Source organism: Plutella xylostella, chromosome 5 (genome assembly GCF_932276165.1).
Source record: "Plutella xylostella chromosome 5, ilPluXylo3.1, whole genome shotgun sequence".
Taxonomy (NCBI): domain Eukaryota; kingdom Metazoa; phylum Arthropoda; class Insecta; order Lepidoptera; family Plutellidae; genus Plutella; species Plutella xylostella.
The window spans coordinates 13,170,499-13,195,907 of record NC_063985.1 but is presented as its reverse complement, the minus strand read 5'-3'; the positions used below and the strand labels follow the sequence as shown (position 1 = coordinate 13,195,907).

Below are 25,409 nucleotides of genomic sequence, written 5' to 3'. Positions count from 1 at the left end.
CGCAGGTTTACTCTGTGATCACATATGTCACTGTCAGACAATGCATCAAATAAAATGTCAGATGTCAGACACTCAGACAACAGACAGTGTCAGAAAGTCAGAATTGTCATTAGACTAGTTTAAATTTTATTTTTATTTTATTTTACACAAGTTTAGTTTTATACATAGTTAAAGTTTAATTGGTTGATTTTATAATGTTAAACATATTTATGTTGTTTGAGGGGAGGAAAGACCTTTTAATCGGTCTGTCGTTATCTGTTCTATACCTAACCTATTACTTGGTGGAAGTGGTCAAGGTAAACCTCATTATCTTCCATAAAATACTATATCATATAGCCACTGTAAATTTAGGTTGATAAAGTGATAACATTCTAGTATTGCCTATACTAGATTACACAAGCGACAATACAAAACTCTTTAGAAAATAATAAAAAAAAACACTTATAAACCAAAATAGTAGAAAAAAGTGGCCTATTGCTTAAAGAAATCACTACCAGACACCCTTTGGATAATACTAAATACTAAGTTCTTATCAATAAAATATATTATTTTGTATGTAGGTACCTAAGCTATATCCACACATTTTTTATTTCTATTCTACTCCTTATAAATAAACTGTATTCAGATGCACAGGTGATTTTAATGTAACAGTTGATTGTATTAAGGAGGAATAATATTCAGGCCCCAGAGTCCAGAGCCTGTACATGTACATTATATGATACCTGTTGTATTCTACTTGCTTAGGCCCCCCGCACTAGGCCGCCTGGCTGCACGGCCAGGGTTGTGGCAGCCAGTAAAACATATGATGTTGTATAGGAGCCCACGCACTAGGCAGCCACGAATTCCCATATATCTTACTGGCTGCCGCAACCTGGCTGCGCAGCCAAGCTGCCTAGTGTGCGGGGGGCCTTACTCTGCTAGAACAACAACCTAAAGTTAGAAATGCAGTAATAGTCTTCTGGTTATATTTGGATTATGCCAGCCAAAACCAACAATGTTTGTTTTCCTTCTCAAGTGCAGTGAGTGCAGGGTGCAGAGCACTCCCATAGCCTAAAAGGTGTGTGTGATGTAGAAGTTACTATAACAAAGTACTCAAATAGTACTTAAGCAATTTTACTAAAGAAAATCATATTTCAGTTTATGAAGAAAAACATATTTCAGTTTGTGAAGTCCTTGAAGGGCAGGGCCTAAAGGTCAATAAAATCATTTTCATCATCATCATCATCACCAGCCTATGTCAACCCACTACAGAGTATAGGCCTCCTCCATGTTATGCCAAGTCCCATGGTCCTGTGCTACACTCATCTAATCCATCAATCAAAATCATTTTAAGAAAAGGATAAAAAATAACCCCCTTATTCATAAAAAAGTTACTGAACGGATTAGCTATTGAACTGTTTTGTCACTCTCTGTCAAAGAACAAATTGTTCTCTGTCAGAGAGGGACAAAACAGTTCAATAGTTAATCCGTTCAGTAACTTTTTTATGAATAAGGGGGTTAGATAGGTATCATTTGTTCAGTTTGCCACCTACAATACATAATTTATTATAAATATCTTGCTAGGATGCCCTGATAAGTAGGTAGTATTGTTACAATAAAGAGTGTAGGGAAATATTTCAGTACCTTATTGCAATGAGAATTGAAAGTTTTTTTGTAATTACTTTCAGCTTGAAAAAAAGTTGGTAACTTTTAGAATGGGTTATATGTGTCTTAGGAACCATGTCAACATTGTCCACTCATGTGAAGGAGAACCAGGCTCTTTCAGGACTTGTTCCATAGTATGTATGAAGCAGTGCTGGGATACATAGTACCTATATATTTATTTATTTTATTTTATTTAATCCTTTATTGCACAAATATAAAAATAAGTGTACAAAGGGTGGACTTAATGCTACAAGCATTTTCTACCAGTCAACCCACAGGAGGTGCAAGAAAATTTTATTATAAGGTGTGCAAAAAGAAAACAACACTATTACTACAAAATTAAAACAAGTCACTTAATAATAATCACCAAATATACCTAATATAATAATATAATATATAATTATGTTATGGTATCAATAATTCAAACCCTTTTCTACATTGAAGTAGTCATAGTGTGGTGTGTGTGGTCCTGCAGCGGCCGCTGCTGGTGTGCGGCGCAGGCGAGTTCCGCGCGCTGCTGGCGTCGCTGCCGCTGCTGCAGGCGCGCTACTGGCCCACGCCGTGGTGCGTGGAGGCGCGCCTGCAGACCGTGCTGGGCTCCGTGTTGCGCTCGCGCCTGCTGCCGGCCGTGCGCTACCGGCGGCAGCTGCTGGCGCTGGCCGACGGCGGCACGGTGGCGCTGGACTGGCTGGAGGACGCGGCGCCGGCGCCCGCGCCCGTGCTGCTGCTGCTGCCGGGGCTCACGGGCGGCGCGCAGGCGGACTACGCGCGCTGCCTGGCGCTGGCGGCGCGGCGGCTGGGCGCGCGCTGCGTGGTGTTCAACCAGCGCGGGCTGGGCGGCCTGCCGCTGACGTCGCCGCGGCTGTACTGCGCCGTGAGCCACGCGGACCTGGCGGAGGTGGTGCGGGCGGTGCGCGCGGCGGCCCCGGGCGCGCCGCTGCTGGCCGTGGGCGTGTCGCTGGGCGGGCTCATCCTGGGCCACTACCTGGCGGAGCAGGGCGAGCGCGCCGACGTCGCCGCCGCTCTCATCGTCTCCTCGCCTCTCGACGTCGTGCAAGGTAACATCACCAACTATTTGCTGCCGATTTCTGGATACCCATATAGTTCAGCTATCCAATGATGAATGATATCCAGATGTTGCTGAATCAGTTTAGTTGAACAGTACGGTTGCTCCCCCGGCAGGGTCGGCGTGCATCGAGAGCTGGCCGCTGAACGCGCTGCTGTCGTACCACATGGCGTGCAACCTGCGCAGCACAGTGGCGCGGCACGGGCTGGGCGCGGGCGCGGCCGTGCGGCGTTGCCGCTCCGTGCGCGAGTTCGACGCCGCCTTCACGGCGCAGCACTTCGGGTTCAAGTCGGTGGACGCGTACTACGCGGCGGCGTCGCTGCACGACAAGCTGGGCGCCGTGGCCGTGCCCACGCTGTGCCTGCAGGCCGCCGACGACCCCTTCCAGCCGCTGCACGGTACGCAACGTCATCACACTTTATTACACATCATTATAAAAGAGGAATTTGCAAGTTTATGTATGTTTGGTACCTACTTCTTCAAATGGTTGCACCTGGATTTTTCTTATATTGAAACACTAGCTATTCCCGCGAGCTTCGCTTCGCCTTAAAGTTTTCCCGTGGGAATTTCGCGTTAAACTGAAGAACTTTCATGCAAACTTTCATATCGTATTTTACCCGTTTAGTCCTGCCGCTGTCGGCGGCGGCGGCGTCGCGGCGCGTGGCGCTGGCGGTGCCGGCGCGCGGCGGGCACATCGGCTTCCTGGAGGGCTGGTGGCCGCTCGGCGAGCAGTACATCGCGCGCCTCGCCCGCCAGTACTTCGCCGCGCTGCTGTCGCGCCCCGACCTGCTGCACGCGCCCCCCGCCCCCGCCGCGCCCCCCGCCGACCCCGCCCCTGGGTCGGCGACACACACGCACTAGCAGCCCGTATTCCACAAGAGCTTTGCTCCGCATCCAAGTGCCTTCGCTGAACATGTGATAGATAAAGATAATATGTAGTAGGATTGAGGTTAACGATATGAGGCGTTTGGTTTGATAGCTTTTGCTTAAAATTAACAATCGACGACGCTTTAAACTTTTACAAAGACGAAAATTAACAATCGACTGACGATAGGGGCTATTATAGTTATGCATTTAATTGTATAGGTACATAAGCGTTGGTAGTTGAGAATTTATTATTATTAGGTGATAATAGTTATTATTATTTACACTTTACACTCCTAATGAAGTGCACTTATAGCTTGCTCGCCATTAACTAAGTATTTTGCAACGAGCGCATTAAGGTTTTACATTATTGACAGTTGTGTTTTATCAGGGTTGTCACTTTAGGATTAAGATTGTTATAGAGCCTTCACGACCTGATTAGTGGCAGTGTTGTTTGAGTATTGATTGGAGGAGCGATGACTGCACCATGTAGAGTTTACCTGCTAGTAGTTGAGTGCACAGACACAGTGACACAGATAAGACACGCGGAGCGCCGGCTGGTCCAGTCACTGGTCGCCGGCGCACCGCAGCGCTCGCGGGGATTGTCCATGTGGTGTGCCTCGATGTGAGCGATTGTTTTATTGACATAATAATTTTAAATAGATTTAGGACAGATCTTTCTATAGCCAGATATATTTTTTGTATCAGTAAAGTAATTTTGATGCTGTTTCGTCTGATTTTATATTTTAGAAAGAGTTTCAGTTAGCAACAAAATTTATCTGATATCATCACGACCCATTATGTCCCCACTGCTGGGGCACGGGTCTCCTTCCAATGAAGGCAGGATTTAGGCTTAGTCCACCACGCTGGCCAAGTGCGGGTTTGTGGACCCCAACACAAGCAAATTCTCTGATAATGTTAAGATTTATCTGACTATAGAAAAATTTGCCCTATACTTTATTGATTTCCTATTTTACCACTGTAAGATAATTCTGTGATATAAAAATATAGTTCAATTTATGTAATTCTTATCACATATCAAATCGTTAGTGCTCTCGTCCAATCAGAAAAGAGAACAATTTGTTATTGTTATTTGTTAATTTATATATTAGTTATATTCTATATACATATTATTATACAGCTACTTTAACTTAATTTAAATTACGATTACAATTAAATAACTTTAATTTATAATGTGAGAGATTTGAACATATAGTGTTTCTAATGGGGAAGAAAACCAAGTGAAACTTTGGCAGCACAATCGAGTGTGCCTTTCAGGTTCTGTCCAATTACATTATTGGGGAGAAAAAAATGGCGATTGGACCAACCAATTAGAATTGGGGAATCAGGCACACTCGCTTAAGGCGCCATCTGTAATTAGCTTTAAGTTTTTCTCCCCTCTATGACAAGATAACATCACATATCATAGTAAACATTTTATGTAATAATAATAAATAACTGTTATTTTACAAATAAACGCACTCACTGAATCTCGTGAGTTTTGTTGTGTTCCTACAAGTGGCGGCGGTCTCCCTGCTCCTACAGCGTCGAGCGCGAGCCATCGGCTAGCTAGTAGTGATAGCCGCCGTTCTCAGCATCACACAGAGTACATAATTATTGGCGAATGGCTTGAGAAAAAGGAATGCATAAATACTAGATATGGATCTCGTAATGCATTAGCGTGATTGCCTACAAGTCGTGTGTGTCGAGGCCGAGCGCGCGGCAGAAGGTGTCGAGCAGGTCGCCGGCGCGCGCGCGGCGCTGGGCGGGCGGCAGGTCCCGCGCGGCGCCCAACGCGCCCAGCGCTGCCGCGAACAGCTCCGCGCGCTCCACCGCCGCCTCCTCGTCGTCTGCGGGCGGCGCGGGGCGGGCGGGGGGCGCGGGGCCGGCGCGCCGCAGCCCGCGCCACGTGTGCGCGTGCAGGGCGGCGCGCGCGCGCTGCACGCCGCACACGTCGGGGAAGGGCTCCTCCGGGTCCGGCAGCTCGCGCAGCGGCACCAGCTCGTAGCCGCGCGCCGCCGCCGCCGCCGCCAGCGCCTCGCCCGCCGCCGCGCACTGCGCCAGCACCAGCTGCACCTCGCCCATGCCGTCCGCCGCCTCCATGCGCGCCTCCAGCACGCCCACTGCTGAGTCCGTGCACTGAAACATACACACATTCAAGTATGAAACGAAAATCGAGAAATGTGGCAAAATATCATGCACACCTCCACAATAACCTTTCAGCACCAATAAAGAAGTGTAATGTTACCTCCTCCTCGGTGAGGTAGACGACGTGTGCCTCGAGCAGCGCGGGGTCGGGCGCGGGCGCGGCGTCGGGCTGCGCCAGCACGCGCGCGCGCGCCGTGTAGTACTTGTTCACGAGCCGCCACACGCGGGACTCGCCACCAGTTGACTCCTCCTCCACTATCTCCTTATCATCCACCAATTCTGTTAGACATTCAAGTCAAGTTAGGTATGGGATGAAAATAATATTATAGAAATTTTATAATAAGTACATTTTATGTTTTTGACAGCAAGGACAATTTAGGAGCCCTTAATTTACAGACAGGCTAAATGACTATCGGGCGACTCGTTAATATAAGGATCCGCGACATCACTTATCGTGCAGGATGGGACGTTTTCTGTTCTTGGAATGTCCCTGTCCACACGAGGTGAGCTGAGTCTCCATTAGTGGCTCATCTTCTCGATGGCCGAGGGTCGGCGAACCTGCTGCGAGACCGTCTCCGACCCTCGTTATTACCAGTCAGCAGTTGAGTACAACCGTCGAAGACACACTCTGTCGCTCGAGAAAGAGAGTTCATATAATATTTAATCAAATAAATGTATACTTTGATCATGTAATGAAATCTTACTAACCCGACATAATAGAAACAGCTGCATCCAAATTGCAAGCACTGACTAATATTACTGGTAATGGGTTTTCTGGCAACATGGTTAGTTTGGTATTAATGAGTTGATTAGGTAGTTTTAATTTAAAAATTATTTATTAAACTTTGTTATTGTTGTGGTTCGATTTGTTGGAAATGACAGATCAGTTCTTCTAGATAGATATGTGTGTGCCTATATTACGATTTCACAGAGTAAAAAAAGACGCGACACAGAACTACTTCTGTAAAGTCAACTGTCACTGTCACACATCGAGGATCGAGGAGAGGAGTCAATATTTTTGCAAATTGGAGTGAAAAAGTGAAAATTATTGTTTTTTCTTTAAACCTTTGACTTGTATGAGTTCTATGATTTTTGTAGACTGAGAAGACAACCTTGGTGGTAAAAATAAGTGCCCCACCGATGTTTTTAGAAGTGAATAGTGATCCAGTATAGAGGATCTCGGAGTAGGCTTGCTTGCGGGTGTGATGAGCGTGCTGGGCGGCTAGGCCATGGAGAACATCCGCGCGTGGACGGAGGAGGACGAGGCCATCATCGCCACCAACACGGACGCCAGCGAGTGCAAGCGCGGCGCCGTGGAGCTCGGCTACTGGCGCGACGACTACGTGCAGTACTTCTCGCGCCGCGCCGACCGCCGCGCGCCCGAGATCAACCGCGGCTACTTCGCCCGCGTGCGCGCCATCGAGATCCTCGTGCACCAGTTCCTAGAGGTACCATACATACAGCTATTACACTAAAGTATACATAATTATGTATACCCATATACATTTTCAGGGTCAGTGGGCATTGTGGTATCATTTTGATACATAACATTTTAGTTCAAATCCAAATAAATCATGAAAGTTTAAACCAATACAATGTTTGCAGAGATGCGGCAGCAAGTGTCAGATCATCAGCCTGGGCTGTGGCTACGATACTCTGTACTGGCGGCTGCGGGACTCCACGCGAGCCGTCGGGAACTATGTGGAGCTTGACTTCCCCACAGTCACTGCTAAAAAGTGCCAGATCATTAAGAGGAATAAAGCTTTGATGGAGAAAATTACAAATGAAGGTGAATTATAGTTCTAGATTTATTATTGACTTATCTCTGCTCGCTTGCTTATTATTATGGTTATAGCTTCTACATATACGTTGTTTATTTCACACTACTATACTGACCATTCTGAATTTTACCCAAACATAATTATCAATTATTTATGTACACACATACCTACCTACTATATAAATAAAATTTCACTTGTGAGAGTTGTGAGATATTTGGTGCAAGGCTCAGTGGTGGAATTTTTTTTAGAGTTTGTACAAATTTTTCAATAAATTTTTGTATGTTTCCAGACGGAGAGGTAGTGATCCGCAGCGGGGACCTGCACGCCGACAACTACCACTTGGTGGGCTGCGACCTGCGCTGCGTTGCAGAGGTGTTTCTACTTCATTGCTACTTATCTGAAATTCTTAAGTTGGTTCTTTGCATCTTGGTTCACCAAATTGGATGAGTTGCATGAATATTTGAAAAACCCTACTGTGAGAGAGCCAGTCCAGGACAGCCTTGAACTGGATTGTAAATCATCCAAATCTTACCAGTAATGTACCTACCAATAGGATCATTAAAAGGCTGGTGTGCTTGTAAACTTGTGCTCATAAACAACCAAAATAACTAGTACTTATGTTTATAGTAGACCTATGTTGGCAAACTTAACATAAAAAAACTTGTACAATATTTTTTTTGACCTTATGAAAAGTATGAAACAGAAAGATAAATTGTGTCTTGTCTGTTAGGTGCGTCGCAAGTTGTCGTCGGCAGGCGCGCTGGGCGGCGCGGGCGCGGCGGGCGCGGGCGCGGCGGGCGAGGGGCGCGGGGAGGCGCTGCCCACGCTGGTGCTGGCGGAGTGCGTGCTGGTGTACCTGCGGCCCGAGCCCGCCGCCGCGCTGCTGGCCGCGCTGTGCGCCGCGCTGCCCACCAGCATGGTGATCGTCTACGAGCAGTGCAACCTCGACGACAAGTTCGGAGAGGTGCGTTCACATCATCAATTTACAAGAAATGCATGGTATGAAAGTGAACATGAGTGTTTGAACGTGTGTCGTTTGTGTCAGGTGATGGTGCGCAACCTGGAGTCGCGCGGGTGCCTGCTGGCGGGCGCGGCGGGCGCGCGGGGCGGGCCGGGCGCGGCGGCGGCGCGGCTGCGCGCGGCGGGCTGGGCGCGCGCGGCGGCGTGGGACATGCGCGCGGTGTGGGCGGCGCTGCCGGCGGCGGAGCGCGCGCGCGCCGACCGCCTGGAGCCGCTGGACGAGCACGAGCTGCTGCAGCAGCTGCACGCGCACTACGCGCTGGGCGTGGCCGCGCGGGGGGCGCTGCTGGCGGACCTGGAGCTGGACGACCCCGCCGCGCTGCTCAGCGGGCCCGCCTCGTAGCCGCGCCGCCGGACTAGCGGTGTGGCTGCGGGCACGACACTTGCGAAGGCGAGGTGGGGCGGCGCGGAGCCCAATCGCGCCGATTGGTACACAACGCTATGTTCTGCACCGTCGCTCCGCCCGTTGCAAGTTTCGTACCCGCAGACTTTTTAGACTTCATCGGAAACCTTGTCCTTAACTGGCTTAGTTGAGAATGTTATCAATTTGATTCAAGTAAAAAGTTGTTCGTTATTGGGTCTATATTCTTCGAAAAAGTTAAGCCATTCAACACTATCATTCTGAGCACATCCATCTGACGTACAGTTCTCCCATATTAATAATGCGCATGCAAATCTTCGCAAACTGTCGGATTCCCGGAAACACCCGAATCATTGAATTAAACAAAGCACTTGCATTTTGATCCTTGTTCGAAAGAAATAGTAGTCAATATCATGTGACACATAATCGAAAACAATTTGGGCGGTCGGTGGCTGTCACCGATCAGTCAAGGGTCTCAAGGTCAAGATCAATATTACTTTTGTGGAATTATAAAGAGCTGCAATTACACATCGTTCTTGTTATTTTTTTCAAATGTGAATTTAATTTCAACTTTAATTATTTTTGACGATGCCATATTATGAGGCACATTTAAGAATAAAATATACGTCACATTGATAGACTTCACTTTGCCAATAAAGCCACACCCAAAAGACCAAGTTTGTAATTGTAATATTATTGTGAATGATCAGCGCTGTAAATACTTTTGAACTGAGATTTTAATGTAAACATGTTTATTGATGTGAAATAATCAGTGCTGTAAATACTTTTGAACTGAGATTTAAAATTTTTAATATAAACCTGTGTTTGAAATCTATTTCTCCTTATAATATAAACCTTGTGTTATTCAAACCTTCTTTCATCCATCTTTACATCAGCTTCAGTAAGACACTTGAAAAGTACCTACTGTAACATTTTCGAAGTAAATTTTAATATTATGGAATATTATGAATTATCGAATCAAATTTCGTTACTGATAAATCAATTATCTCTTTTAGCACCAATTACATAATTCTACTAAAATTTTATGAAGAAAATGCACTTAACCACTCTAAATATATAATAGTTTTCTAACGCTCGGGAATACGACCGTTGCCGAACAATGGCGAAGATTTCTATGTGCATTATCAATTTTGGGGAACTGTACGTAGCTACATCGAGGCGAATCACATTCAAACACATTTGCAGCACTAGCAGCACCACTAACAACTGATTAATTCAAAAATACAAAACCAATATAGCCATGTTTCTTCACTATCATCAACCCAGTAGAGAACGATAATTTAGGAGAAACTTCATATCTACTAGACAGGAGTGTTCAATTTATATTTATTACAATTAGAGGTTATTAAATTTGTACTTACATTATTAACTTTTCGATGTCGTAAAGATTGAACTATTTTTTAAAATATTGATTAGCTCTTGTATGATATGATCTCGTACTTGATGTCTCCACCCTCCAACACGTTTTAATACATAAGTATAAGTACACGCCTTTGTTTTATGTATTGAATACTGTGAATAGGGTAAAGTTTTATGGTATTCAGAAAAACTTAATTCTATATTGGTAAATCTAACACACCAGGAATATAAGTATCTATGAATGTCTGTGTTGCTTAATAATGGACAACATTTCAAAAAACTAAAGCTGCTATAAATCGAAAACCATTTCGAGATTTAGCTCTAAAGGCCACAAAAAAAATGTTTTTGTATTTTTTGGATGTATCATTTTCGAGAAAATCATAAAATAGTAAAAAAGTGCTGATGACGTCATGCATCAGGTGCGATGCATTTTGATGATCAAAGCCTATAGATTTAAAAACAAAGTAACTGTCACTTTCATTTTTGATTGACGTTGACGTTTTATCGTGACATTGTTGTTTATTTGGGTCATTTTCATTAATTCTGTTCTGACACTTTCTGACTATTTTTTTTATTTATTATTAAGAGATGACCTCTATATAATATGTCCCAGAGCATGCCACCGCCTACACAGCTGAAAAAATACTTCTGCTTATTTTTTTACATGAGAAGTACCTACTTTCCATCATTAGAAATATCAAGGTCATTTGAAAATGACCCATTTGTTGGTTGGCATGTAAAAGTTTAAATGTCACTTGTCAGTGTCATTTATGTTTTTTTCGAGACTCAGGCAATAGACAAAAATAAAAATTGAGCCTAATATGTGACATCACTTCCGGTTTTAAAATAATTTACTTTAAAGTTAAAAATAACATGCAAAAATTTATGTATATACAAAATAAAAAAATACGGGTCCACTAATTTTCTATAAACTTTCCGAATAACTAATAAAAATATAGGGTAAAGAAAATGAAATGTTGTCCATTGCCTCTTCTATACTTTATTTAAGTTTAATTTTGTATCGGGATATGCAACATGTATTATAGATTTTTATTTGTAAAATCTCTATATTTAACATGTGAACTTATCCTACCTTGTAAATAATTATGTAAAATAATCACAATGTAGATTATAATATCTATGTATGACTGTATGTATATTTATGTGATTTTATGAAAGATCGGGTGGCGTTCAAATTAACTTAATTTTGGTTTTATTAATTGTGGCCCAATGCAATGTTATGTTTAGTGCAGAGACAGTATGCCCGCAGTGTGCAGTATACTAATGAATGTATTTATTTCATCTAACATGTGATATGATTGTAAACATCTGGGAACCATTATTAATTCAACATATTGATTTAATTTTAAAGCATTAGCTTTGGTATGATTATGTTTATTTATTTATGATATTGTTTGAAGCTGGGTTGAGAATGGTTCCCGGGTGTTATTAATTTGTGTGTGTATCAGTACGCTCGTGCAGATGTTATAGTGAGATTTTGAATATTCATGTTAATTATGTATAAAAATTGAAGTAAAAATAAATATGTAAAAAGTATTTTCGTATTTTATTTACAAATACTATTTACATCGTACAGTACAACTAAAGTTTATTCTTATTTCATATACTTAATTCTAATAGGTATGTTTCAGTTTATCAACGAGATTTCAATTTAACCACAAATATGTACCTGAAGCAAACAATCGTTGGTGAGTCAACAACGAACGTCAATAAATAGTCATTGTTCAAATATTAATAAACATAGTAATAAGTAAGGTGACCGCTGCACTTTGATTTCGTACCAAGAAGATCAAAGTACAGAGTCACTATCCAGCAGTAGCCGCGGTGCGTAGATGATGCGTTAGAATTTAGATGTTAGAGCCGCAACATGCAGCGCGGGGTCTAGAGCGGCGCGGGGTTTAGAGCGGCGCGGAACTTGGCGCGCGGCGGCCCGCAGCGCGCGGCGCAGGGCGGGGGGGGTGGCTACAGCGGCGCGGGGTCACGGCGCGCGGCTGCCCGCAGCGCGCGGCGCAGGGCGGGGGGGGTGGCTACAGCGGCGCGGGGTCACGGCGCGCGGCGGCCCGCAGCGCGCGGCGCAGGGCGGGGGGGGTGGCTACAGCGGCGCGGGGTCACGGCGCGCGGCGGCCCGCAGCGCGCGGCGCAGGGCGGGGCGGCCGCGCGGCTCGCAGAACACGTGCGTGTGCGCGCGCTCCACGTGCAGCAGCGCGTCGTGGCGCGGCAGGTGCAGCACGGCGCCCGCCGGCGACGCCTCCACGCGCGCCGCGCCCAGCCCCTCCGCCGCCAGGCACCGCACCAGCGCCTGCACACACGACATAACATCATTATTATTTATTTTCATAACTGCAGTTGTTTCTGGTATTTCCAGTAGAGTTGATGTAACTCACGTCGACGTTGGGCGGCCCCAGATCGTAGTCGGGCTCGGCGGAGGGCTGCAGCGGCGCGGGCGGCGGGAGCAGCGTGAGCACGTTGTCGCGCACGTGCAGCTCGGCGGTGAGCGGCGCGCGCGGGCGCAGCGCGGGCAGCAGCGCGGGCGCGGCGGCGGCGCGGGCCAGCGTGCGCCGCGCCGCCACCGCCGCCACGCCGCCGCGCCGCAGCGCCAGCACGGGCACGTCGGCCGTCACGCACGCGCGCGCCCCCGCCCCCGCGCCCCCCGCCCCCGCCGCCCCGCGCGGGGGCGCGTACTGCTCGGGCACGGCCAGCGCGCGGGGCCGCAGCTCGCGCACCAGCTTGTTGCACTGTGAGTAGTTGAGCGAGGTGTCGATGGGGCAGTGGAACGCCTTCATCGCCAGCGGCTGGAACGGCGCCAGCGCCTCCAGGTACGGGAAGTCCGGCTCTGTGCGGGAGAGCAACATACATACAGTTCCCCAAAATTGATAATGCACATAGAAATCTTCGTCATTGTTCGGCAACGGTCGTATTCCCGAGCGTTAGAAAACTATTATGTATTTAGAGTGGTTAAGTTTTCTTCATGAAATTTTAGTAGAATTATGTAATTGGTGCTAAAAGAGATAATTGATTTATCAGTAACGAAATTTGATTCGATAATTCATAATATTCCATAATATTAAAATTTACTTTGAAAATTTTACAGTAGGTACTTTTCAAGTGTCTTACCGAAGCTGATGTAAAGATGGATGAAAGAAGGTTTGAATAACACAAGGTTAATATTATAAGGAGAAATGGATTTCAAACACAGGTTTATATTAAAAAATTAAAATCTCAGTTCAAAAGTATTTACAGCACTGATTATTTCACATTAATAAAAATGTTTACATTAAAATCTCAGTTCAAAAGTATTTACAGCGCTGATCATTCACAATAATATTACAATTACAAACTTGGTCTTTTGGGTGTGGCTTTATTGGCAAAGTGAAGTCTATCAATGTGACGTATATTTTATTCTTAAATGTGCCTCATAATATGGCATCGTCAAAAATAATTAAAGTTGAAATTAAATTCACATTTGAAAAAAATAACAAGAACGATGTGTAATTGCAGCACTTTATAATTCCACAAAAGTAATATTGATCTTGACCTTGAGACCCTTGACTGATCGGTGACAGCCACCGACCGCCCAAATTTTTTTCGATTATGTGTCACATGATATTGACTACTATTTCTTTCGAACAAGGATCAAAATGCAAATGCTCTTACGATTCAATGATTCGGGTGTTTCCGGGAATACGACAGTTTGCGAAGATTTGCATGCGCATTATTAATATGGGAGAACTGTACACGAGTTATTACCACATGAAAAAGTTCTGTTATGTCAAAATCATTGGTTATTTAAAAATTAAGTTACAACGAATAGTATTTCTCCAATATGTCAGTATTTGTGTAGTGGGTGTCTACTGTTTTGTGTTAAAACAGATAATATAATTTCATCCTATTTATAATACTATAAATGCGAAAATTTTACAGTATATGTGTATGTATGTATGTTTGTTACTTCTTCACGTCAAAACGCCTAAACAAATTTTGACGAAATTTGGTATGGAGTTATCTGAATCCCTGGATTAACACAGAGACTACTTTTTATTCCGGTATTCACAAGGGAAAACTTTTTATGGCGAAGTGAAGCTCACGGGAAAAGCTAGTTTGGTATAAAATGTAGTACGCAGTATCCAGGTGAGTGTAAGACGACCGAATGGCGTAGTGGTTAGTGACCCTGACTACTGAGCCGATGGTCCCGGGTTCGATTCCCGGCTGGGGCAGATATATGTTTAAACACATATATTTGTTCTCGGGTCTTGGATGTGCCCGTAAAATGGCAATAGGCCCGCCCCCTATTACATTGGGACTAACATAACTGTCAACTCGTGAACATGTTGACAGCGCCATCTATGGGATTGTCTCCGTATTGGCTGCAATCATAGATGACTATGATCATGAATATGTTACAAGAATGCATGATCTTGGATCGATTACCGATTGGTTAAGTTCACAGGTCCTCCAATAGAGGGCGTTATAATTAGTTTTATGAAAATGTATCTTATAGTTAGTGGGTAATTAACTAGCGGTAATTCACTTTCCAATTATACGCCATACAAGAAGCACACTGTATTTCTCTGCTCCATCTTACCTGCTCATCTAACCTCAACCTCCGACCACGAGTTTACATTTGGTGACCCCTGACTACTGGAGAAGATTACGCAATCCTACGGAGTGCAAGCTGGGCGAAGGCCTAGCGACCGCGGCGGAGAAAAAGCGAGAAAAGGCGAGCGGTGAACATAACGAGGGCTACATTTCACCACGTGGTGGTGAACATACCAGGTTCCAGAACCCAGACCAGAGGAATCAGGTGCTGCAACCGACAAGATTCGATTGGGAAGTCACGCATACCTACGACGGCGGGGCGGCCGAGATCGCCACGAGACCACACGAGGTCAAGGTCCAAGAAGGTCGAGAAGAGAAGAAGGGCTGAAAGCATAGAATATCCTATCATCAAGTAAGTGGCTGGCAACTAGTACCTATCAAGTTAGTTAAAAGTTTGAAATTCCTTAAACTTAAATTAATTGTCTAAAATTATAACCTCTAAACTGTACACGTATACCTACCTTCCTACTATATCCAAATTTAATTTAATATGGCTTCATCTGATAGTGATTCTTCAGTTATTTGTGATATAAAGTTAAAAACTCTAATTAAAAAACGAGGAGTAGTGAAGGGAAAATTAACTTTGTTCAAAAAGTATTTATCGAAACTCACATCTGCATCGCTAACTGCTGATCAGTTAATCGATTTAGAGCTACGTACAACTAGAATAATAAATGTTTTCAAGGAATTCGAAATTATTCAAGATAAAATTGAGACTCTGAGCGAGGAGCTCAAGGATCATTTGGAGGAGAGAGAGACGTTTGAGAACACTTATTTTGAATGTGTGTCCTTAAGCAAGGGTTATTTAGCGCAGGTGGCTAGTCCAGGCGCCTCCACATCACCTGAGGGTCAAGTTCGCGAGGTTACCGAGCCACGTGAGCATGATTCCACTAAATATCCTGATATTAAATTGCCGACATATAATGGTCAGGTTACAGACTGGATTGAATTTTGAGACACATTTGACGCACTTGTCAATCAAACCAGTCTAAAACCAATCCAAAAATTTCAATACCTTAAGGGTTGTTTAACTGATAGCGCGCTGGAAGTAGTCAGTTCATTGGAGTTCGCCGAGGAAACCGTGGTGCTGGTGCGGGAGGAGCGTCTGCCGCCCTGCCAGTGGAGGCTGGGGCGCATCGTCAGCTGTTGCCAAGGTCGAGACGGCGTCGCGCGGGTAGCCGAGATCCAGACAGCTAGAGGAATCATCAAGCGATCCTTCAATAATATATGCCCGCTACCGATCGAAGCTATAAACTAGATTTAGATTTAGATTAGCTATATAGTTATTATAATATTCTAGATAAACTATTCCGTAACTATACCTACCTAATTAAGTTAAGCGTGTATCTATATATAATGTTACATTAGTGCCTATTGGTATTAAAAATTACTCCTTGTTGCCTTTTATTGACCTTAACTTTAAAATTTAGTAACAAAGTATTTGGTACCTCTACTTACTTCATTTCAATTAACTTAGTTCTTTCTTACTTACTTACCTTTCTTAAATACCTATCTAGTAATTCAATCTATCTTACCCTTACATAAATATTCTAACGAATAAGGTGCCAAATATTTTGCGCTTATGAATATCTTAAAAATGATCTCATAATTTCAACAAAATGTTTGATACTTCATTTCATTTAACTTCATTAGTTCATTTCATTTAACTTCATTCCGAAATACCTAGTAAATCTATCTTGCTCTGATATTTGAAGGAATTAGGTATCAAACATAGCGTTATGTCTCTTTCAATCTAAACATTCTTAATAACCTACCTCCCTAAATTAAAATGATAGCAATGTGATTGAAAGAGGTATAACAGTAATGCACTGTGCCTGACGGGGACAACGCATTCGCAGGTAGCAACTGCGGTGGCGTTGTTTTTGCTTGCCCGGGAGCATGTCAACTCGTGAACATGTTGACAGCGCCATCTATGGGATTGTCTCCGTATTGGCTGCAATCATAGATGACTATGATCATGAATATGTTACAAGAATGCATGATCTTGGATCGATTACCGATTGGTTAAGTTCACAGGTCCTCCAATAGAGGGCGTTATAATTAGTTTTATGAAAATGTATCTTATAGTTAGTGGGTAATTAACTAGCGGTAATTCACTTTCCAATTATACGCCATACAAGAAGCACACTGTATTTCTCTGCTCCATCTTACCTGCTCATCTAACCTCAACCTCCGACCACGAGTTTACAATAACACTCTGGCGAAAAGTGGGTGCAACAATGCACCTCTGCCTACCCCGCAAGGGAATACATTAGTACAAGGCGTGAGTGCGTGTGCGTGTGAGTGTGTGTAAGTAGGTGTGTACGTGTGAGGCGTGCGTTACCGGTGAAGATGACGGCGTGCGCGGGGTTGGCGGCCCACAGCTCCAGCAGGTGCACGGCGGCGCCGAACCGCAGCGACGGGTGCCCGCAGAACACCACGCACGGCTGCCAACACCAAATATCATAGAATATTGCTTTATTGAACACCACATAAATAAGACATACAAAAAAAAACATACTTATAGACTAGAACTAATGTACAATGGGCGGCCTTATCGCTGAGAGCGATCTATTACTGATCATCGTCATCAAACTCGGTACCCCATATAATGGGGATCGTGACCATAATCAGTCAGCATAGAGGTTGGGCCGGGACAGTGTCCTCCAGGTGCTCCTGTAGCGACACATGTTTTAGTCACGTTTTGATATGTAAGCATTTGGTAACTACCAGTAGCGAACAATGCGCAGACGCTAGTCGTCTCGCGCCCGCCACTTAGATAACACACTTGAGTAATGTAATTTGGTTATCATGTAGTAAATAGTTTGGCCTCAAGAAATCCTGCATTCTTCATTTATTATGGATCCCGTAGTCACCTCCTCATACTCTACACTCCTGTCTACAGCAGTGTGTTGAGCTTCGTGCAGGCGGAGTTGCAGGTGAGACTGAGTTGGGTCATTTGGTCACACCATCTTGCAGGAGCACGATCTCTTCGTCTTTTTCCCTCCACTTTATCCATCAAAATATGTTTTTCAAGGGATTCTGGGCCACTACATGCAATATGCCCAAGACATTTCAGTGATGTAGATATGTACTGACTGTGCGGGAACATGTATGTAGTATGTATGTACTGACTGTGCGGGAACATGTATGTAGTATGTATGTACTGACTGTGCGGGAACATGTATGTAGTATGTATGTACTGACTGTGCGGGAACATGTATGTAGTATGTATGTACTGACTGTGCGGGAACATGTATGTAGTATGTATGTACTGACTGTGCGGGAACATGTATGTAGTATGTATGTACTGACTGTGCGGAAGTGTTCGCTGAAGCTGTGGTCGTGCAGGCGCGCGGCGTGGCGCAGGCGGCCGGCGCGGGCGAGGGCGGCGTGCGGGAACGGCTCCTCGGGCACGTACACGCGCGCCTGGAGGAACACACATAGCTGAGTTAAAAAAAACCCGCACTCACGCCTTGTACTAATGTACTCCCTTGGGGGTAGGCAGAGGTGCATTGCTGCACCCACTTTTCGCCAGGGTGTATGTTAGTCCCATTGTAATAGGGGGCGGGCCTATTGCAATTTTACGGGCACATCCAAGACCCGAGAACAAATATCTGTGTTTAAACAAATATCTGCCCCAGCCGGGAATCGAACCCGGGACCATCGACTCAGTAGTCAGGGTCACTAACCACTACGCCATTCGGTAAGCTGAGTTAAATCATTTATTCTGAGTCGCATGTAAAATAAATAAATAAACATGTGGCTAAAATAAATAAATAAACATGTGGCGGTCATCTCACACACGGCCAGCCGACCCCAAGCTAGGCAGAGCCTATGATATGGGTGTCGGACAGCTGATATATCTACACAGGGCAGGATTCGAACTCGTGGCCCCAAGCTTCGGAAGCGGCTTCACTACCGCGTAAGCTACGGTGCCGTCCTATTCAAGTGTTATAAATAAAATGCATGCAAAACAGGCATAATCTGATGTACGGTGGCCTGCGCCTAAAAGTATACAGGCGGAGTTTTTTAAATAGCGATCTTAAACTCAAGCACATCCACATTAACACCACTGGTACACACATCACACACAACACGTCCCCGGATTTATAACACATGTAGCTGGTCCCTTCATCATCAGGGATCGCTATTTTAAAAACTCCGCCTGTATACTTTTAGGCGCAGGCCACCGTACACCACACATATGCATTGATGTTCTTGTACCTGCTTGGCGGTGGAGACCCACTCGGCGAGGATGTTGCTGTAGGCGAGCGACGCGTCCGCCACCGGCGAGATCACGTACAGCGGGATCTGCAACAGCGGACCGGGGGGGGGGGGGGGTCAGTGGGGCGGGAGGGGATCATCACGGACATACACTCACGGGCAATGAAAAGGTTCCACTGAGAAAATCACCAAATTACTTCTAAACGGAAAAGGTTAGCTTAATGCCGTCTTCTGCAATATTGAAGTATATTTATCAGGGCATCAGGATATTACCAACTGAAATCGGAAATATTTTGTTCCAATTTAAAATAAATTATTATGTATCGGTAGCCGGTATTTGCTGGATGAGGAAGGCCGAGGTCCGAGTGTTGTGGCTCTGCTTGGGAGAGGCCTATGTCCAGCAGTGGATAATTATTGGCTGATGATGATGTGTATGTCCAATACTCTTAATTACGTTGTTGTACCTTGTAGCCTGGGGGAAGATTTGTGTGTGTATGTGTAGAAGTGACGTATCCTACATATTGCAAGTCTGGGTTAAAGATATGTGTGTGTGTGTGTGTGTTCGTGTGTGTGTGTGCGTGTGTGTGTGTGTGTGTGCACGTGTACCTGCGACAGGCCGGCGGTGTCGAGGTGCATGGACAGGCACTCGAGCAGGTCGTACAGCACGCCGCTGGGGTACACGGGCAGCAGCACGGCGCCGCCGCCGCGCAGCGTGACGCCGGCGTGCACGCACAGGTCGCCCAGCATGTTGTCCGGGTTGTGCGCCGGCGTCTGCGTCAGCCCCGCCAGCAGCAGCAGGTCCGCGCCGCGCAGCGCCGCCTGCGACACGCGAGGGGGTAAACGATCAACATGCCAAGGGTTAAACGAACACAATAAGTCGAATTATGGTACAAGCTATTTTGCATATATATTATTCACAATAAGTCGAATTATGGTACAATCTATTTTGCATATACATATTATGTTGATGTGTGGTTCACATGCATCGCAGGTTTCCTCACGAAGTTTTCCTTCACCATAAAGGTACATGGTTCAATTGTACTAAATTCCTTATATCCTTAGACAAGTAAACCACCTTTAAATATCTAAAGAATCAAGTGGTACATGGCAGGAGTCGAACCCTCGTCTTCACGAAAATTATCCGCTACACCACCAAGACTCACACCCTACTTTCTCCTCCAAATTCATAGAACTTTTTGACACTTTAAAATAGGTTTAAAATTGACGGTGTGATATACGAATTTCAACTTTTTGACTGACATATAGAGTCGAAACTCGTGTGAATTTGGGGGTAAATATTTTGCGTGTAGTAATGGCAGCAACCTGGTTGATGGGGCGGGGTGCGCGGGGAGCTGGGGGCACGTACCTGGTTGATGGGGCGCGGTTGCGTGGGGCACGTACCTGGTTGATGGGGCGGGGTGCGTGGGGCACGTACCTGGTTAATGGGGCGGGATGCGCGGGGAGCGTGGGGCACGTACCTGGTTGATGGGGCGGGGTGACCGTGGGGCGGGGTGCGTGGGGCACGTACCTGGTTAATGGGGCGGGATGCGCGGGGAGCGTGGGGCACGTACCTGGTTGATGGGGCGGGGTGACCGTGGGGCACGTACCTGGTTGATGGGGCGGGGAGCGTGGGGCACGTACCTGGTTGATGGGGCGGGGTGCGTGGGGCACGTACCTGGTTGATGGGGCGGGGTGCGCGGGGGCACGTACCTGGTTGATGGGGCGGGGTGCGCGGGGGCACGTACCTGGTTGATGGGGCGGGGTGCGCGGGGGCATGTACCTGGTTGATGGGGCGGGGTGCGCGGGGCACGTACCTGGTTGATGGGGCGCGGGTGAGGCACGTACCTGGTTGATGGGGCGCGGGTGCGTGGTGAGCGTGGAGGAGCCGGACACGTAGGCGATCTTCTCGTGCGGCGAGCGCAGCACCCAGTTGGCGGAGCCGAGGCAGAAGCCGGAGCTCACGGGGGACGCCTCCAGCGCGCCGAACAGCTCCACGCGCTCGTCGTACCTGCCGCCGGACGCCGGGGGAGGAGCAGTGGAAATGATTAATGGAATTGATGGTTGGAAATAGCGTTTAATTCCATTGCGCATATCTGTATTTTGAAGTGTCGAATCTACGTAATAGTAATCGTGTACGGTTTTGAAAATTCTGCTTTGAACAATAGTATCTTCCGCTAGATACATTAACATAAACACAATATACAAACACATATTTATTACACATACATAATAATTAATGGATTGGGCGGAAGGCCTGAAGTAGTGCCAAGAAGGACATCCCCTACTTTATCAACATCCTCAACCAACAACTCTGGCACTCGGGAGGGTTATTGTCTCTGACTCACCCGACGACGCGGACCCGTGCGAGCGCCTTGGCCAGCACCTGCGCGGAGTAGAGGCGGCGCCAGGCGCGGGGCCGCGCGGCCTGCGAGAGCGGCGCCGGCAGCAGGTGCAGCAGCTCCTTCCAGCGCCGCGCGCCGCCCGCCCCGCCGCCCGCGCCCCCGCCCGCCTCGCGCAGCCACTCGGACAACTCTTCCAAGTAGAACCTGCGAGGGATATGGTTGTTGATATTGCAATTATTTTTTCGCACTTGTAATACCGAATAAGGCGGGTTAGAGGTAGCATAGAAGCGTAACAACACCTCACAACAGCGTATGCGCGTAGCGACTAAAGTGGTTCACTGAGGACAGCTTGGGGACAGCATGAAGCCATTTAGGCATGGGTGTATAAGTTACAGGAGATACAACATCTGGGTGAATACTTTATGTAAAAGACAAACAGACTACTAGCTCCTAGAATTCCTAGATGGTAAATGGTGTGGCGACCTGCCGATCTGCAGCGTGGGCTCGGTGGCGTACACCTGTCCCTTGAAGCCGGTGCCCTCGGTGACGAAGGGCAGCGCCATCATGCACGTGTAGTTGCTGATGAGGATGGCGTCGAGCTGCGCGAAGTCCACCACCTGCTCCAGCGGCGGGCAGAACTCCGGCAGCGAGTCCACGAACACGCGCCCGCAGCACTCCTTCAGCTCCTGCGCACACAACAATGTACTACATTCAATTCAGGTATTAGAGGAACAGATGTAATGGATCTGCTGAGTGCCTGGCTTTACTTAATTGGAAACAAGAATGAGAACTAAAGTTCATGTGTAATGAATGACATTCTAAAATTTGTTATTCACACCCCCTCGAGCAGTGGGTCGTTGATGTGCGGCGGCGAGTAGCTGGGCAGCGAGGCCAGGCGCGCGGAGGGCACGGGCGGCAGCGGCAGGAAGCTCAGCACCGACTGCGCCGACAGCCCGCAGTCCAGCATGATCATCAGCCCGCGGAACGAGATCACGAAGCAGGGCTTCGCAGCATCGCTGCTGAGGCAGTACTGGAAAGTAAAAGCACAAATAGCAAATAAAATTTGTGATCTTTCTTTCCATTTCTTAAAGTCTTAAAACAAAGGTCTTAAATCAGTGTCATGCCTAATGAAAAATGGTTCAGAAATGTGAAAACTGAGGATTACACTGGACTGGTTTCTATGATGAACTTATTGCCTGCTAGAGCGACTATGCATATAATTATGTATAGCTGTAAATTATTATAGGGTGATGTCATCATAATTTAAACACAAAATACCTACAATATGCATTAAAAAAAAGATTTTTAATTCTTTTGAAACCCGCAATAATAACTTAGATACGCATAGGTACTACCTATATCCTAAAAACATCCTATTAGGGATGTTATGGATATGAAGTTTCGGTTACGGATTGGATACGGATATAGGAATGAAAATTATACCGGATACGGTTACGGATACGGATAATAAATTATTTCGGATTATCCGTTAGTTTCGGTTACGGATATTATATTTTTAAGGAATTTTAAAAGTAAAATACTAATAGGTAATAAAGTAGTTTTATTTCGTTTTTGGCAGGAATTACAATCAGTCTGTGAGTAATTATTACAGCTATTTAAAATTAAAATAAATATAAATAATTATATTATATTGAGTATTATCTAAATTATAGATGTTTTAGATCAAAAACGTGTCATAACGTGTCTCAATTAGGCTCCGCCCCTATCCGATACTATCCGAAACTTTCATTTCGGATTCGGTTACGGTTACGGATGATTTTTTATATCGGATATCCGATAGTATCGGTTACGGTTACGGAGCTCCCTAACACCCCTACATCCTATCCTGAAATTCTGGTCTTTTTTTACTATATTTTTCCTGGTGTCCTATATAGTACACCTTTCTTAACATATTTTTTCTAGGTATTATTAATCTCTGCAAAGTTTATGGTTAATCAACTATACATGGTGCTTGTCTAACAGTGGTCATCGGTCATCCTGTTGGCAGGTGAATATACTCATCATCCTAATCCTAACTAATATTATAAATGCGAAAGTAACTGTGTCTGTCTGTTACTCTTTCACGGCAAAACTAATGGACGAATTTGAATGATATTTGGTATACAGATGTATAGACCCTGAGAAAGAACAGTTTTTGTTTTTGCTACTTTTTATCACAGTATTCCCAGGGGAAAACTTTTTAAGGTGAAGTGAAGCGTGCGGGAACAGCTAGTAATGTATAAATTTCACTATGGGACCAACACTGAAATTGGAAACAATAAAACAGGTGTTCCATATATTCTAATTTAGTAGGTATTTAATGTTACTATGAAACAGCTGTTAAATTTTTCCCATATTATTTCAGAGTTGGTCCCATAATCACTGAGTTGCAGAAAGGATCTTTAAGTTAATGTTGGCATTAAATGTATTGTTGCCTTGCTTTGACAGTATACGGACAGAGAGAGACAAACATAGATTTAATGTCGACATTAGCGTAAAGTCCCTTTCTGCAACTCGGCAAATGAAAGTTATACAGTATAATGAGTACATTCACCTGCCAAAGGGATGACCACTAATAAACAAGCACCCTGTATTATTGTCCCAGATGTGGTAGCTTGTATTCTCACTGTCCTAATGAAACATCAGGCAGCAGCTTACAATTATTATTGCAGATGGAAAGGAGACCCACTAAAAACTCATTCAAGCCAATGTTTGTTGCTTATGAAGCAATTATGTCATCTATTTCACACTTTATTCTTGTGTCAGCTTGATGGAAGTAAAGGAATAGGTATGGAGTGAAGGCAAACGGGTATTACAGTGACCTCCCAACAGACACCACCGCTAGTTGTAGAAGGTGAGTTTTCATATTTATTTTATTTGTCGCTGTTTTTTAATATATCGCATGCATGTAACTGCATTCCAGTTTTGGTTTGGATATTTTACAAGTGCCTTTTATGATACTGCACAGAAGACACAATTGAAAACAAAACATCGTTTTTAGGTTATGTCAAACAATAACAAACAAATTATCAAACACATATCATACATAATTATAATGTTTAACTATCACTCTTCGGCACTTACCACTTTCATGATCAAAACAGGAGTTCCTAGAGATACTATACTATTGTAAAACCTGTAGCTACCACTAGCATAACCTTTTCAAAACCGATATATAAAAAAGTGACATTCATAAGTAAAAATTACAATTACACACTCAGGGAATACAGCCTACAAGAATAAATGATTTAACAACGAGATATCTCAATTATTGTTCATGGATATACCAAGCGAATCAATATAATTTTGCAAACTCCGGCAAAACAAAACTGAAACTCAACTCAAAACAGCATTATGTCAAATGTCAAGTGTTCACAGACCACATAGAGATGTCAAGTTGACTGGTCGTCATCTAATCCTTAGAATAATAGTCATGTGACTTTTTATTAAAGGGACTCCCTTGAGCAGTTTTTTTTGCGAATGTTTGGATTACCTCCTGAATCACCCTCTTCCACTTTTGCAACACTATGCACATAGGCTAATCTCATGAGCTATAGCCCTGTAGGATTAGATAATAGCAGATAATAAATAGTGCCCACGGGTAGGTAGTATTGCTATCGGATAGTGCAGCACAGCTGATTAAGCGGCACAATCAAGATCCGAGAATGCGGAATGAACCATGATCATCGACAGTCCCGGGCATCATTCTGAGTTATTAACCACCGTAGCAGCGTACCAATTTTATGTTAAGTAACTACTACTAAGGCTAAGGACATTGTTACTAATATACCTAGACCGTTAGTTGTCTGTTGAATAAATTAAATAAAATTAAATTAACTACCTAGAGGCATCTAATATCGGTAAAACACACCATATCCATACTTAGACCATACTGTATGGTCCATACATGATCGAAGCCTAGATAGGACAATTATAGTTACATTCATACCATTCATCGC

The 25,409-nt window shown here is 45.0% G+C and overlaps 4 protein-coding genes across 4 annotated transcripts; 2 read left to right on the top strand and 2 right to left on the bottom strand.

The window, feature by feature from the left end:
- Window positions 1–71: 71 nt before the first annotated feature.
- Window positions 72–5,064, top strand: LOC119692309 (protein ABHD1). Its single transcript, XM_038112424.2, has 4 exons — window positions 72–296; window positions 2,120–2,702; window positions 2,827–3,108; window positions 3,336–5,064. The coding sequence occupies exons 1-4, from the start codon at window positions 195–197 to the stop codon at window positions 3,569–3,571; spliced, it is 1,203 nt and encodes a 400-aa protein (XP_037968352.2). The 5' UTR covers window positions 72–194; the 3' UTR covers window positions 3,572–5,064.
- Window positions 4,998–6,632, bottom strand: LOC119692311. The gene is made up of 3 exons (XM_038112426.2): window positions 6,431–6,632; window positions 5,823–6,001; window positions 4,998–5,713 (listed from the first exon to the last, which is right to left on the bottom strand). The coding sequence occupies exons 1-3, from the start codon at window positions 6,504–6,506 to the stop codon at window positions 5,264–5,266; spliced, it is 705 nt and encodes a 234-aa protein (XP_037968354.2). The 5' UTR covers window positions 6,507–6,632; the 3' UTR covers window positions 4,998–5,263.
- Window positions 6,633–6,705: 73 nt separating this feature from the next.
- LOC119692310 (leucine carboxyl methyltransferase 1) lies at window positions 6,706–9,163 on the top strand. Its single transcript, XM_038112425.2, has 5 exons — window positions 6,706–7,170; window positions 7,328–7,511; window positions 7,793–7,875; window positions 8,234–8,467; window positions 8,549–9,163. Exons 1-5 carry the CDS (start codon window positions 6,952–6,954, stop codon window positions 8,864–8,866), a joined length of 1,038 nt encoding a protein of 345 aa, XP_037968353.2. The 5' UTR covers window positions 6,706–6,951; the 3' UTR covers window positions 8,867–9,163.
- A 3,164-nt stretch (window positions 9,164–12,327) lies between these two features.
- LOC119692308 (integrator complex subunit 9) lies at window positions 12,328–24,820 on the bottom strand. Its single transcript, XM_038112422.2, has 11 exons — window positions 24,535–24,820; window positions 22,289–22,480; window positions 21,934–22,136; window positions 21,454–21,654; window positions 20,954–21,116; window positions 19,715–19,927; window positions 19,109–19,195; window positions 18,197–18,310; window positions 17,226–17,328; window positions 12,670–13,118; window positions 12,328–12,584 (listed from the first exon to the last, which is right to left on the bottom strand). The coding sequence occupies exons 1-11, from the start codon at window positions 24,541–24,543 to the stop codon at window positions 12,378–12,380; spliced, it is 1,941 nt and encodes a 646-aa protein (XP_037968350.2). The 5' UTR covers window positions 24,544–24,820; the 3' UTR covers window positions 12,328–12,377.
- Between the last annotated feature and the right edge of the window lie 589 nt (window positions 24,821–25,409).

Coding starts and splice junctions, on each gene's coding strand:
- LOC119692308 (XM_038112422.2), bottom strand. Junction 17,329..18,196: donor TCAGCGAACACTTCCGCACA/GTCAGTACATAC, acceptor TGGTGTTGGCAG/CCGTGCGTGGTGTTCTGCGG. Junction 12,585..12,669: donor TGGGGCCGCCCAACGTCGAC/GTGAGTTACATC, acceptor TCGTGTGTGCAG/GCGCTGGTGCGGTGCCTGGC.
- LOC119692311 (XM_038112426.2), bottom strand. CDS start 6,506: ATGTTGCCAGAAAACCCATTACCAGTAATATTAGTCAGTGCTTGCAAT. Junction 6,002..6,430: donor AGCTGTTTCTATTATGTCGG/GTTAGTAAGATT, acceptor AATGTCTAACAG/AATTGGTGGATGATAAGGAG. Junction 5,714..5,822: donor TCTACCTCACCGAGGAGGAG/GTAACATTACAC, acceptor TGTATGTTTCAG/TGCACGGACTCAGCAGTGGG.
- LOC119692309 (XM_038112424.2), top strand. CDS start 195: ATGTTAAACATATTTATGTTGTTTGAGGGGAGGAAAGACCTTTTAATC. Junction 2,703..2,826: donor GCCTCTCGACGTCGTGCAAG/GTAACATCACCA, acceptor CTCCCCCGGCAG/GGTCGGCGTGCATCGAGAGC. Junction 3,109..3,335: donor CCCCTTCCAGCCGCTGCACG/GTACGCAACGTC, acceptor TTACCCGTTTAG/TCCTGCCGCTGTCGGCGGCG.
- LOC119692310 (XM_038112425.2), top strand. CDS start 6,952: ATGGAGAACATCCGCGCGTGGACGGAGGAGGACGAGGCCATCATCGCC. Junction 7,171..7,327: donor TCGTGCACCAGTTCCTAGAG/GTACCATACATA, acceptor CAATGTTTGCAG/AGATGCGGCAGCAAGTGTCA. Junction 8,468..8,548: donor TCGACGACAAGTTCGGAGAG/GTGCGTTCACAT, acceptor CGTTTGTGTCAG/GTGATGGTGCGCAACCTGGA.